Raw genomic sequence first — 14,724 nt, 5'->3', positions numbered from 1 at the left:
TGTATTTTGTAACTGTAAGAAAAGTAACCACACATGACTATTTACAGGCAAGCGTTGTATTGTTGATTACATGTGTAACGTCGGTTTTATGATATTAAAGTGTAGTGTGTGGACACAGTACTATGTTTCTGAACATCTAGGGGGCATTTCATGAAGTGCTTTGTCAGATATTTTGTCTGACAAGCTGTTAAAAGCTAGTGAAATCCTTGCTTCTGATTGGCTGAGAGCAAATTTGTCCGACAAAGTTGTCGGACAAAATGCTTCATGAAATGCCTCCCTGGTTACTCTTGAGGATGAAATTGTTAATAGAGTTTCAGTAATTTTATTACAAAGCATTATAATCCTGTCAGTAGTGATAAATAAATAATGAAGCTGAAATGTTGTTTGATGGCATGTAAAATACATGTATCTCTGTGTGTTGACAGACAATGAGGTTGATCATCTGGGATCGTTGGCGACTGAGCCGTCGTACCTCCCTCTCCCGAAGGATGTTCCCCAGCCCAAGCCTGCTGGTACCTTGTCTCAGCCCCAGCAACAGCAGACTTACCATGCCTCGAAGCAATCCAAACCCTCAGTGGGTAGCAAGCATGGCATTGCAGACAATGCCAACCACCTGGAGATTCACCCCACGAGGCAACCGCAGAACAAGAGTGAAACAACCGCCTTTGCCTCCCACATCCGACCGCACGCGGAGAGCGCCCTCAATGGTGTAGAGGCGTCGCCCGTCTCCAAATTCCAGGCGTATGAGGACCGTCCTGTGAAGCCGCTTGCAGCCAACATGCTGATGAAACAACTGGAAGCAAGTGGGAGCAGTGGAGGAGGAGGTGGAGGAGGCGGAGGAGGGGGACACAGTAGGGGGAGGAAAGCGACCACGCCCACTCTGAAGCAGTCCACTAGCCTGCCCTCCACCCCCACACCCAAACACTCCACCAGCCTTCCAGGCACGCCCACCTCGCGCACTCCCCACGACTACCACCACACCTCCAAGTCCAGCCGGGACAAGGGGAGGGGGCACCAGCACAAGCGAGTCGGAGGAACCAGCTCCCATGGCGACCACCCTAGTCCTCGCAGCTCCTCCTCCTCCTCAAATTCCTCTCATCAGATGAAAAGTGAAGTCAAGCACGTCAAGGAAGTGGCCAATTCCAGAAAGCAGGTCAAAGGTCAAACACCGAGGCACTGGGAGGTCAATGGGAATCCTGACTATGAGAGGTTAGTATCAATGACATCATGCTCCTCTACCAAGTACTTCATCCTTTCCTGATACCATGTCCTTCATAAAAATGTCTGGTAGGCAGCCCCTCAAGTATACTGTTGTTTGAGTTATTGAAATATGCTCTTTTATATGGTGCTGTTCGAGCACTCAAAAGCAAACCAAAGTGAATCGAACCAAAGCATACCGAAATGTATTGTGCAAGATTTGGAGCGTTCTGGCACTCTGTGGAGAAAGTGTAACTCATGAGTCATATCTAGAAGGGGTCATGCATTTTGTGGCAACAGGGTCATTCACCTGGCGAGCTTAACCCTAAAAAGACTGGGGGGGGGGGCCTAAAAGGCCCCCCCCTCGACATTTCGCGCGATTACTCTGCAACACGCAATGCTCTCGCCGCGATGCTCTATGACTTTTTTCTTTCGAGTTTCCCGCACATTTTGACACCAAATTTGTGACACCCGGGGGTACGGTTCTGAAGTTACATAACTTTTTGTACATGCACGTGAGGCCGAAAATGGCTCAAAAATGTGATTTTGTGTACAAAGTCAATGCAAATTGAGTTTTTTCACATGGTTCATATAAATATGCTTATTTTTACTCTCAATGGCTAAAATTAATTTGTTTTAGGAGTATATGTGCTTCAAAAAGTGTCTGCCACAAATTTTGTTAAAAAAACAACAAAAACAAAAGGTCGAAAAAACAAAGAAATACATAAGAAATTCATAAAACAATAAAATAAATAAGAAATTAATTTTGATACCGAATTTTTTTTCAAGTACATTTGCTAAGAATGCCACAAAGAATAATTAGACCAAAAATGAGCACTTTTGGAGCTTTATTTACTGATTTAGATCAAAGAGTCTGATTTCTCGCATAAATTAGCATAATTAATCAAAATAAAATAAAAGAAGACTATTTTGGAAAATTTAAATATACGATCTTGTAGATTACATCGCAAACTACCATTGTGCAAATTTCCGTGGCGATCGCGCGATCCACGGCCGAGATCTTAAGGGGGGGCCCTTTAGGCCCCCCCCCCCCAGTCTTTCGAGCTACCAAAATAGCCCAGTCTTTTTAGGGTTAAACTACTTACAGGTGTCCCAAACAAAGAGAATGATCTCTTTGCATTATGATGTAACATGCGCATTCTTCACACGCCAACTTCTGGTATGCTTTTAGTACTCTTTTGGGAGCACATCAGGAAGTGGTCCACTTTCAGCTTGGTTTGATTTGGTACAGTACAACTTAGGAGCGTTCGAGCGCTCCTCTGGCGCGGGTATGGTACGGTTCAGCTGGCTTTAGGAGAGCGCTCAAACGCATCCATTGACCGCCACAACAATATGCACATGTATGCCCACCATTTCATTTGATGTGATGCGTAGTTGCACATCATTCCAATAGTGGCACTTACAGGGCCCCTTTTCATTTTGTGAACTTGATGTCAATTTGCATAAACCAAAGAAAGTAATTGCTTTGAACATTACTTACCTTTCCTTTTCTACTGTACACAGTGTCATGCATCAACTCTCAAGTTAATATTGGAAGTTTTGATGATAACCAAAATTTGAGATACAAGGTCTTGTCACCCAAGTGACGATATATTCATATGTATGAGTTTGCCCAATAGATTGCCAAATGTTATTTATTATTCTATTTGATGCAACTTCATAGCTAGCCCTCTATCATGTTCAAAGGATTGTACAAAGCTGATATGAATATATACCACATAGAAAAGACCTTTTTGCAGCTGTTAGTGCAGTGGAATACAATAGGGAAGACATGTAAATTTTAATATGGTTTTCCCTGTGTATTCTGAATAAAACCTACAAAAACATGTAGGGAAGGGGGAAAGTGTTCAGAATGTACATGCTTGCATGAGTGTCAAATTCTTCATAGCGCTGTGGCTGTAAACTAATACGAAGGAGCCATGTTAAAAGTTATTCAGGCAGAACCCATCAGGAAGCTTGGTGGAAGAAGGCTGTGGAAACCAGCTGTAAATCCTGATTATGAATGCGGAGGATGCCTTCATAAGGTGTGTTTGTATTGGCCGATCACATGTTTGCGGCCGCTAATGCCGCTGTTCCTGCCCTCTAACTCCCCCTTTCCTTGGTGCTGAGCGAAGGGGACATTGTGTAAACATTCTTCGGGTTATCGTGGAAGAATGGTCGTGCATCGGTTCCCCCAGCCAAATGCGATCTTCATTCGCCGAGTGTGGAATGACATCAATATCACATCAACTCGTCCTTGTGTGTGCATGTGTGTGTTTGTGTTTGTATGTCGACATGGCACGTGCATGTTACTGTAATGGTTATTACTGTAATTTGCAAATTATTTTTGTATTTGATGCAAAAGATTTTAATTAGATAAGTACTGTATGATCTCTTCATATTGATGCATCATCATTTGAGCCAGAATTACATGTATAGTTTTGATAATAATGTTTATTTCAAAGAAGGGGATAAATTTCAGGATAGTGCCAGAATGTACATGAGTAAGGAAGAAGACTGCTTGATTAAAATCTGTTGTTTCAAGGGACAAAGGAAGCAAACAAACACAGATAGAACAATATATGTGCTGTAGTTTCCTCCTCCAATCAAAGAATGACACATCAGTGTATTGGAGCATACTGCAAAACCAGATATTTTTGCGTGCGTGAAACTTTCACAAATTTGTGAGGAGCCAAGACTCGCAAATGTTAAATGCACAGGAAAGTTCACGTCTACATAATGCAATGAATGCACAAGAGGATTGAAAGTTTTAAAGTCGATGCATCTTCTTCCTGGTTGTTCTTCCAGTAGACCAGAGGCAGAGCAGATGCCAGCCCAGGAGGCTTGGGCAGGCAAGGAGGACAGGAAGGGTGGTGCTGCCACCACCATCCAGGCCGGCTGGAGGGGGCACCACGCCCGCAAGGGGGAGGAGAAGGCGGGCCGCGCCCAGAAGGTGATGCAGGAGCAGAGGGTGGAGGAGCACATCCAGTACCTCAACATGGAGCTGGACAGGTACAGTAGGGTGGGATGGCAGGTTGCCATGTGTGACTTTGGAGTTTGGGAAGGGGGAAGGGGGAAGGGGTACAGGAAAGGAGGAGGTACATTGGGAGTTTAATTTCTAGTGACTTCACATGGGGAACGCTGGGGAGGTGCATTCTTTTCCCGAATCTGGCAACATCCTATGCATGTGGGAAATGGTTCACTACCTACACATAACAAAAGGAGCATGGGCCTATAGGTAACAGAGAGCACATTAACTTTAACCTCACTAAGAAATGATTCAAATGTATTATGGTCTTGCTGGCATCTCCTGTCCATACTTTCCACTGATATGGCAGAGGGGAGAGGAAGGATGTATTAACTCAGACACAAGTAGATGACCTTTGGTCTTTCTTGAAGGTGAGCAATGTGCATGCGTGTTAGTGTGCACAATATCTGTGCCCATGAAAAGTTCCTTTGAGACCGCGAATGTGTGACTTACTTCGTTTGATATCACTTGTGTCAAGTTACCGTGCCCACTTGCTCTGTGCATCCAGCTTGTCTGATAACTGTGAGCCTGCTGCTCTGCCTTCTCTTTCTCCAGGACGCGTCAGATGTACGAACAGGAGAAGCACCTCAGGGAACTGCAGATGGAGGCGTTGAAACTGCTTTGGAATCAGGTTAGTCTTAAATCCATTGTTGCAAATCACTCAATTAATTTCTTTCTCTCTCTCTCGATCTGGAGTCCATTTTTAAGCCCTTGTTTCGACTTTCAGCATCTTACCTCTTCGTATGTAGCTACAGTGACACAGCATTTACTGGGGGACAATTGCTCTGGTCTTATTTTCTTGTAGGGTTAGGATTGTGAAAGAGTTTTAGGTTTAGTTTGATGTGAGGATTAAGATTAAGGTTAGGGTTATGTGTGTGGGTAGAATTTATGTTTGGCTTGGCGTGCAAATAGTTCATGGGAGCAGTATGTTGCTGGAGCAAATGTCATGGAACCATTGCTACTCAGCTTGTCTCTTTAATTGAGCTGCATTCTTTGGATTACATGTTCAGGACTATCTTTTTGTATGCCATTTGTACGCTATTTGTACACCATGTTGATGGTGAAAGAGATATCCATCATTTGCTTCACAATTGTACTTGACCCCCATGAGGTAATGTGTAAAATGGCGCATGATTACCCCTCCAAATTGAAATGTTCTATTCAGGAATGTTTGGTGGCTTACTGTTTATAAAATTTAGTCAGGGTGTATTAAAAGGATGGGAGAATTTTCGTTGAGACCCAGCTTCAGGTTTCTAACCTTTTTGGTGAGATGCTTGTAAGAAGAAACATCTCATGAAATATGAAAGAACATGTAATTCCAAGAGGAATTCAACATTTATTCGATGAAAATTGGTTTTGAAGTGGCTGAGATATCCAAAACAAAGCAATCCTAATAAAAGGTGGGACCCACCTTTTATTAGAATTGCTTTGTATTACTTTGTCCTTGGATACAATATCTCAGCCATTTCAAGACTGATTTTCATTAAATAGACTTTGAATTCCTCTTAGAATGCTATGCTCTGTAACATGTCATAAGTGGTTTCTTAGCATCTCGCAAAAAGTTTAAAGGCCAATCCTCATCTTCACCAATACTACACTTGTATAAGTACTGTCCATTTTAAGACGGATGGTAATGATCTTGTACTCAAATCATCAGCACAGGGCGTAAGCATGTGTGCATTGTGGGTATGTTTATTGTCCTCCGTTCATGAAATCAGTCTCGTTATCATCTCGTTCCTGTGTGATGCTCAATTTAGAATGACAGCACGGAGCATTTCAAAACATGTAACCCCAAAGACACCCCCCTGAAAGGAGTCTACATGATTTCCACCAGAATGTGTCATAGTGTGCTGCAGCTGCCACTCTAGTATGCACACCACGCCAACAGCAATCATGACAACACACAACACACATAGCAACGAAACCAATCACTCTATGTATGTGGTATGAGTCACATGTCTTCAAGTTTGGGGAATTCATGAAGTTTAGAATACTATTTTTAGCTTTACATGCAAGCCACTCCATATGGATGGATTCAGGCAGTTATGCTATCTAGACTATTTAAAACCATACCAAACTAATCTGTACACCAGATTCAGTGTGTCTGCCTCCCCGGGACAAGCTTGCTATAACCGCTGTATCTGTCAGACTAAATTTCTTCATCTAGGGTTGTGCCAAGGTGGGCAGTCTTGCTCTATGCCATGCCTCTCGGCCTCTCAGCTACACCTCATCATGCCAGCATCCCTGGCAATCAAGTCTTATGATGTGTTTTCTTTGTAATACGACAGGTGCGGGGTTTTGATTTATATGTTATGACTTATAGATGTATATGGATTTTATCTATTACATATTACAATTTTTACTGTTTGGACCCCAGTTTTCACATAAAGAGATATTTCTTTCATAGAAAAAGGAGAATGCAGTGCTTGAGAGAGTAATGTTATGCCAATAACTATCAAGGGCTGCATAACACACATTTGTTTGAATGAATGTAGTTTGATGTCAACATTTAGAAGTCATGGGGAACATATCAAAATATTAGTCAATAAGCCATGAAATCAGCAGAGAGAACTGACGTACAGTACAGAATATGCTGGATAGTGTACAGATTGCAGTTTACAGAGGGCAGAATTGATATATCACGAAGGGAGCAAAGTCTAGTCGCACAAATTACACTTTTAGAGCATAAGTCTGCCAACAATTTTGAGTTTTATGAATGAATACATTCAAGATGCATGCTAGATGTTCACTTTAATCAGTTTTCCCAAATTGTTTTTGAACGTAGGTTCATTGTTCATCAATATTTCCACCAATGAGCTGTTACATTGGCGATAGAATGTTCCATGCCCCTGTTTTGTGATCTAAACCTATCTGTAGCTAATGTATGCATTCCTCGTGTGAGTGAGTGTGTCGCCCCAGAATCTGTCTCTATCTACTGTAGTCTTATCTGTGTTCTTTTACATTCAGAGCACCTCAATCTCTCTTCCACTCTCTCTCTCTCTCTCTCTCCATCCGTTTCTTGTGAACTACTACACGAAAGCAAAATTCTATTCTCCTCCCAGGGAAGTACCTCAGACCTTTGGGGAGGAAATTGTAGGCCAGTGGTTTTTCTTAAACTCTCGCTGCAGGCATTGCGCGTCTAAAAATAATCTCTCGCCAATTATGTTTCTGCCCGATAAGGATCTAAAAAGCAAGGAGGCGGTCGGGTACAGCAGATCTTTCGCGCTCCCCGAAGACGTGTGATTTTGTTTTGTGGTGCGGGTTCCTGGAGAGTGATTGATAGCAGGAGGGGAAAAGGGGCCAAAGAAAGAAGCAAAAATAAAAGATTTCTTCTTGTTGACAAGGAAAGAAACATTGGCCATTTCCCTTGCGTGATATCAGTGTGCTTATTGCCACGGTCATATTTCATTCTTATCAATATCGCCACTGACTAGTTTCGATCTACTTCATCTACTTCTGTTGCCGAGATTATGGAAATGTATCTATGACAATCCTTTTATCCTAGACTAAATGTGAAAATTATCATGCACATATTTTCGTTTGCATCCTGCCGATAAGAACAAGATGATGGTCGATGATCGGCTTTCTGTGTCCATCTCCTCTAGCTTGATGTTTGTGCTGAAACCAAGTGACATGCAGTTCTAAATTCTAAAACAATTCTAAATATGCCAGTGATGTGTTTATAATTATTTGCTTGACAAATTACAGAAACTAAAGTAAGATGGGGACTGGTTGCGACAAGATTGTAGCATACATGAAATGTCTTGAAAGATAGTAACTCAAAATAATCAAGTTAGGAATGAAAAATGAAGAATATATTTTAGAAGGGTTTCTGTTTTTGTTGTGAATTTGCGAGTCGGGTACTATTCCTGAATTTAGAAACACACAAAATTATGAACTCCGACCTTCTTATGAATAAACTTTCATGCATACTTCTCCCTCCATTGCTGCGCTCCATGATCACAAATTTAACCAATCCCAAAACTGTCGGGAAGTCCCAATTCGCAAAAAAATAATAGGCTTCCTATTAAAGTACTGTATACACCATATATTTATATGGCGTATACAGTATTTTAATTCTTTTTGATTGTACTGTTCACTTTCTTGCCAGTGTTTCTCCCTCTCAAATAAAGATAGTAACAACAAAATGAAACATGTCAATAGGAGTACACATGAAGGTGTAATAATGATGACGATGGTGATGAATGATGACGATGGTGATGATGATTATGATGCGTACAGCTGTTGCTGGTTAACGAAAATTTCACTGTTGCCTCAGCTCACAACCTTAACAATTCTCGCTGCTCCTCACCAGGTCAAGACCCTCCAGGAATGGAAACAGGACGTGGACGGGCGAGATGTGTTACCCCCCGGTCCCCCCTTGATGCCAGGGGGCACGCCAGTGACCGCCCTCACCCCAGTGACTGCCCTCTCCCCGGCCACTGCTCTCACCCCACCGACTGCCCTTACCCCATCAATTGCCCTCAACCAGAGTGAGGCCAGGGCGATCAGCAGTGCCAGCATCGATAATACCACCTCGGCAGACAAACCGGCCACCTCAGTGCGGGAGGTCCAATTGGAGAAGACTTGCAATAGCTTGCAGAAGCAGGTTAGATACATTCCATGTAGAGGTTACTTTCCATGGCAGACAGTTTAATCAGTTATTTTCACTCCAACGAGTGTTTGTACTATAATGTCCTGTGGATGCTTTTCAATGATTCTTCTTTTGAAGTGGGGTTGATGCAAATGGGAAAGATTAATTGTGTTGACGTCATTCAGTAAATTTTGTTTTGCCATGGGTGAAGCATCCATGGATGTAACTGATGTTGAGGTATGTCTATTTCATGTGAAATGCTGTGATTGCATATTGAGAGCACTTATTGAAATACAAATAGGAAAACTGATATATTCTGTAATTTGGTAATACTGTTTCAACTGACATATATAAGGACTGTACAATGTAGGTTGCCAACAAGGCTTTCTCATTTCGTAAATTAGTACCAATATAAACACAAGGTTTAGTCAATCATTTCTTTTATTGTAAAAATATATTGAAAGCTTCTGGGAGACTTTTTCATTTCTTTCATTCTCATTTTACCTGATACCTTGACAGTTTTACTTCTCTCTACCAAGAAACACATACCAATGTAATTCCGCCATTAAATTTTCATTATTTAAGATAGTTGGATGTTTTCTTACTTTTGATACTCAATAACAATGCCTTCAGGTTGGTCGTCTTCAGGAGTCAATCAACAGCATCACCAACTTCATCACGTCTGGCTACATCAGCATGAACCAGTCTTCTGCTGCTTCCTCCCCTTCCGCACCATTTGCCGCCCCAGGGGCACCATCCAGAGAGCAGCTCCCTGGCCCCCTGTCCTCCTCATCACCAACCTCCAAGGAGCAACCCAGCTCACTGGCTGCAAAAGCGGCATCAAAATCAGCATCATCACCACCACCACCACCAGATAAGTCCTCCAGTGGTGTGTCGTCACTGTCATCGTCGTCAGTGGAGCGGAACACCTCCCAGAGCAATAGCAACGGGAGCCATGCTCCTGCATCCCCATCACAGCTGGGTCCACTGACTGGCGTTGGATCCCCTACCCACCCTTGGGAGGGAGCGATGATCAGCCAGGCTCTCAACAACTTGCCCGAAGGGCTGCATCCGCTGGATGTTCAGCAGCTACTGATTAGTGCCGCCAAGTGGATGACAGACCAAGCAGGCCTGGCCGGAGCCACACCCATCCCAGGGGTCGGAGACGTGTCGAAAACATCATCGGCCGGAGACAAGGGAGTTCCATCCAGAGACATTCCCAGTGGAAGTGCTGCCCAAAAGGGTCCTAATCAAACTCAGGCCTCATCAGGCTTACAAGCTGGACACTTCTTACCAGATGACAAAGATTTGGATGACGGATCTGAAAAGGTATGAAAAGAACTCATTTTTGGTGTTTGTTTTTGGTGTGTAATTTCAATTCTCAGGTTTACCATAAGTTCAACTATGTGAAAAAAGGTTTACGAATAAATCAAGACAAATGATCATATATATGTGTAGGCACGTATCAACCACTTGAGTTGTTGTAAGTTGGTACCATTTTGTCTCTTCTGCCATTCTTCCAGATACATCCGAACCCACCCACCGAGCTTGAGGCCACCGCCAGGTCGGACACCAGCATCTCGCTCAAGTGGCAGCCGTCCTCCATGCCGGGAGACAAGGGTAGTGCTGGCAGGCAGCTGATCAGTCCCATCAAGGGCTACAAGCTGTCCATCCAGCTAGGGGACAAGCAGCGTGAGGTCATGGATGTACCGTACCCACAGGCCATCCTTGGAGGGCTCACTCCAGGCACATATAGGTATTTGGCCTTCTGTGGTCCCAAAGAGAGCTTATCCACTTTATTCTGTTTTTGTTTGTTTGTTTATTTGTCCCCATACCCACAGGCCATCCATGGAGGGCTCACTCCAGGCACATATAGGTATTTGGCCCTCTATGGTCCCAAAGAGAGCGTAGCCACTTTATTCTGTCTTTGTTTGTTTGTTCTTTTTTTGTGTGTAACTAAGGCTCTGAAATGTAATGATGTTAGCAGTTGTTGGATATTGTAGCCTGTAAAGTATCAAATGCTTCAGCTAATTACTGTAAGACCAGAAGCATTCGTGGCACAAGCTTTTGCGATTGGAGCCAACGGCCTTTTTCGCAGCATGAACTTTTGCAAATAGCCACTGGCAATCAATGCATTGTGTAGACAAGAACTTCTGCACGCATTTTACTTTCGCAAATTTTGGCCCCTTGTGAAAATTCGCAAAAGATTCAAGCAAAAATTTCTGGTTTTACAGTGTGTATTTATGTGTATGTTTTTGTGTATATTTGTGTGTGAGGAGGAGAGAAGAGGGACAATAGTTGAAATTTAGAAATTAGTTTTTAACTTTGCATGATATTCCTTCTGTGTCCTTTGTGCACCCAGAATATCAATACATGCTTTTAACCATTCCTTGCTCATTCTTGCAAATTTGATAGATATATTGTTTCATCATGTCTGCTTCTCTATGACACATGATCCTACCATGGACAACAATTTGATGCTTACATTGTAGATGGTGGATGCTGATAAACAGGATGATGATTTTAAAAGTGTTTTTGCTGTATTTCTGTCTCACTCATTCAGATTCTCAGTGCGAGGGGTTGGTCCCAACAGTGAATCCACGGAATCTAACATGGTAGAAGTGACACTACCACCATCCCCATCCAGCAGAAAAATCTCCCAAGGCGATGGGCAGAAGACTTCCACGAGTCCCGTCAAACAGAGACCCGTAGCTAGTCCACGGAGCAGCAAAGACAGCCAACAGAAGAAACTGAACGCTGTCAAAGCATCAGCAGAGAGCAAGGACCCGCAGAAGAAAGTAGCTAGCAAGAAGACTGCCAAGGTCTCTGACAGCAAGAGTGATGAGAGGGCAGAACCAAAGCAGGCAGCCACAAGCGTGAAGGGCAAAAATGTGAAGAACGATGCCAAGAGCGCAGGAATACTTCCCGAGAAGCGGGACAGCACCATCGAGACGAAGATGGACGTCAACCAAGAACAGTCTGACTCAGAACCGTCAGTCGTGGACCTCGAGGACGGACTAAAAGTGGCCATCGCCAAGTCTGTCGGGGTGGAGATGAGCCAGAGCATCATCGACACTGCCATACAAATGGCCATCATAGCGCTCATCGATGTTGGGCCTGACGTCGAGGGTGCCAGTGCCGTAGAAGAGGCCACCAAGGATGCAGAGAAGGAAGGAGGAATCCAGGTGGTCCCCATTGATCAGCTAGAAGGAGCATCCCCAGACCGAGGGCCTCAGGCAGAAGGAGCAGCCAGCGCCGCAGGGCACGAGGAGGAAGGAGACGCAAAGGATATTTCTGCAGAATCGATAGAGAAGCAGAGTTTACCCGAGAGTGAGCAAGGAGGTAAAGGTGGGAAAACCATGGGTGACAGTTATAATGGGAAGGATTTGTGCAATGGTGTTGAGGTAGTGCGAAATAAGGTTAATGGGGATGCTGTGTGTAATGGGGATACAGGGAAGAATGAGAAAAATGTGTTGGATTCCTCTAATGCAGTGGGGCAGGAGCAGGAAAAGAAGGAAGAGAAAATTGCGAGGACGGAAGCGGAAGGGCTGGACCCTAAAACTCTGATCGGATGCGTCATAGAGTCACTGGCGGACGAGGGTGCATCCAAACCATTGGATGAAAAGATGTGCAATGGAACTATGGAGGGGGGAGAGAGTCATCTCCACCCGTCTGCTCTGAAGGAGCAGGAGGCGACTGTCTTCAACTTTGACTTCCAGGGAGGGGTGCCATGTCCGCAATCCCCAACAGGGATCGAGGGCATGACCAATGGGGACAGCTCCCACTTGGGTGTGGCAGCGGAGCAGCAAGCCCCGCCTCCCGTCAAGAGCCCCAAACCGAAACCCAGCCCGAGGTTGTCCAAACTTGCCGCCAACTTCAGCACCAAGTCGCCCAACACCAACTCATCGAACCAGACAGGCAGCAGCAAGGTGGAGGATGAAGAGGATAACCACAGGGTGAGCATTGGTCACGACCCCTTCTCGGTTGACTTTGAGGAGTCCCTCCCGGTGAGCGATTGCGATGACAGCGAGGACAGGATGCTGCCCCTGAGGCTTGCGTCTCACAAAGTGTGCCAGAATGAAAATGTGAATGGTACCGAGGACAGTCGCACGTCTTCCGATGACAACTCATCAGGGGACCAGAGCTCTCCCTCTGGGAGGCCGTCCAAGCAGATGGTGACGTTCTGTCTGACATCCAAGAACCAAAAGGTGGGAAAGTCAAAGCACAAAGAGAACTCTACCTCCAGGCAAGTGTCACCAAAGGTCCAGGACCTGAGTAAGCAAAGCAGCAAGTCAAGAGAGGGATCTGACCCTGAGAGGGCCGAGAAAATGAATAAGAGCTCCAGGCCATCAAATATCAAGACAATCTTGAGTCCCCTCAGCTCACCCATGATGCAGCAGAAGTCACGTACCTCCGGAGGCTCTGGCATCCCCATGGTCCGGGTTCCTTCCCCAACGAAGACCGGGTTCCTGAGGATCGGGGGAGGGGTGCACCGCGCCACCAGCACCCCATCCCTGGACATTTTGAAGAGTCCCGGGGGGAGCCAGGCAAGCAACGGCCAGGTACCGATCTTGACGATGGCCTTCTCTTGAAGAGTCAGCATGAGCTCTGAGGCATGGTGGAATGAATGCATGGGGAATGATGACTCATCTTGATTGCCAGCTGGTCATGTAGGATAGTGATGAATGCATGAATGTTTGTTTTGTGGCATGGATACAATATTCCTACATGTAGAATGGAGTTTCAGTGGAACTGTGTAATGTAAAGATACCCTGTAGATGTAAAAAATAATCCACTCTTTGCTCAAAACATACATGTATAATGTGTATTATAAATGGAAAGTGACTTTCCCATGTCAAAACTTAGTTTTATTTCTGAGTGTAGCTACATAATAGATCTTATCCTTCTACACCATAATGTAGTTTTCAAAGTATTACGTTTGAGATAATGTTCACAAGTGTTGTCATCTTGAACTCTTCTTTATGTTTGTGTTTGTTTGGCATGTAAATGTATTTACTGTATGCTCACTATGAGTCTGACTTTATAATCAAAACTTAGTTTATTTTTTGTTTGTTCTTTTTGTTAGCATTTTTCCACCCAGCTCTGCAGTTTATTGACTCTGGTTTTTATTTTATGTATATTCCACAATGGAATCCATGATGAACCTGCCAAAGGGCAATTAATTTCTATAAAAATATGCTATTAGTGTTATACTACTTATGTTTCAGGTTTAGATATGAATACAAGTTCACTGGCAGCTGACTATAGAAGGACAGACAAACAAAAGTTAAAGTTATAAGCACTACACAATCAAAATTGAGCCTTCATACCATTCCATAGCTCTTTGTGCTTGTAGCACAAACATTAATCTCTCACTTGCAGTTGTCACGATAAAGTTGTGAATGGGACCTGACATATTAAAGTTCTAGATCAAGCAAAAGAACAAAAAGTGAGATGTTCCAGATGTTGCCAGACATGTACGTGCCCAGTGTAAACTTTATTGATTTTATGATGGTGGAGGGGGGGGGGGGGAGTGTAAATGGCAACACAGACATACAAGTACCATCCTTTTTCATACAGTGTAGTGTACATGTAAATCTCAAAACAGACACACCGTACATTTCTTTCTTATACTAACATTTGGTTTAAATCCCATGACAAACATACGTGTACCAGTACCTCCTTTCTCATACAGTGTAGAGTAACTCTCAAAACAGATACCAATACATTGTACCTTACATACCTTTCTTGTACTAACAGTTTGTGTAAATCCCAGAACAGACATATAATTACCAGTACCGTCCTTTTTCATAACATGTTGTGTAAATCTCAGAACAGACATACCTTTACTATGTATGGCAACCGGCAGATCTCCTACACCCTCAAAATAGATGGATTGAAGGAA

At 43.8% G+C, this 14,724-nt stretch overlaps 1 protein-coding gene across 1 annotated transcript in view; it reads left to right on the top strand.

The window, feature by feature from the left end:
- The window catches only part of LOC139712626 (uncharacterized), a gene marked incomplete at its 5' end in the record, with an annotated part of 52,040 nt that overhangs the window by 27,813 nt on the left and 9,503 nt on the right, over positions 1 to 14,724 (top strand). The window contains 8 exons of the mRNA XM_071624437.1: positions 426 to 1,209; positions 4,006 to 4,209; positions 4,781 to 4,856; positions 8,541 to 8,834; positions 9,453 to 9,710; positions 9,756 to 10,148; positions 10,343 to 10,575; positions 11,383 to 13,381. Coding sequence (XP_071480538.1) covers positions 426 to 1,209; positions 4,006 to 4,209; positions 4,781 to 4,856; positions 8,541 to 8,834; positions 9,453 to 9,710; positions 9,756 to 10,148; positions 10,343 to 10,575; positions 11,383 to 13,381 — 4,241 coding nt within the window. The remainder of the gene's footprint in view (positions 1 to 425; positions 1,210 to 4,005; positions 4,210 to 4,780; positions 4,857 to 8,540; positions 8,835 to 9,452; positions 9,711 to 9,755; positions 10,149 to 10,342; positions 10,576 to 11,382; positions 13,382 to 14,724) is intronic.

Source organism: Diadema antillarum, unplaced genomic scaffold (genome assembly GCF_040938485.1).
Source record: "Diadema antillarum isolate AM-2024a unplaced genomic scaffold, OU_Dant_1.0 seq00001831_RagTag, whole genome shotgun sequence".
Taxonomy (NCBI): Eukaryota; Metazoa; Echinodermata; class Echinoidea; order Diadematoida; family Diadematidae; genus Diadema; species Diadema antillarum.
Note: the sequence above shows the minus strand (reverse complement) of the source record. Positions and strands in the feature narration are given on the sequence as shown.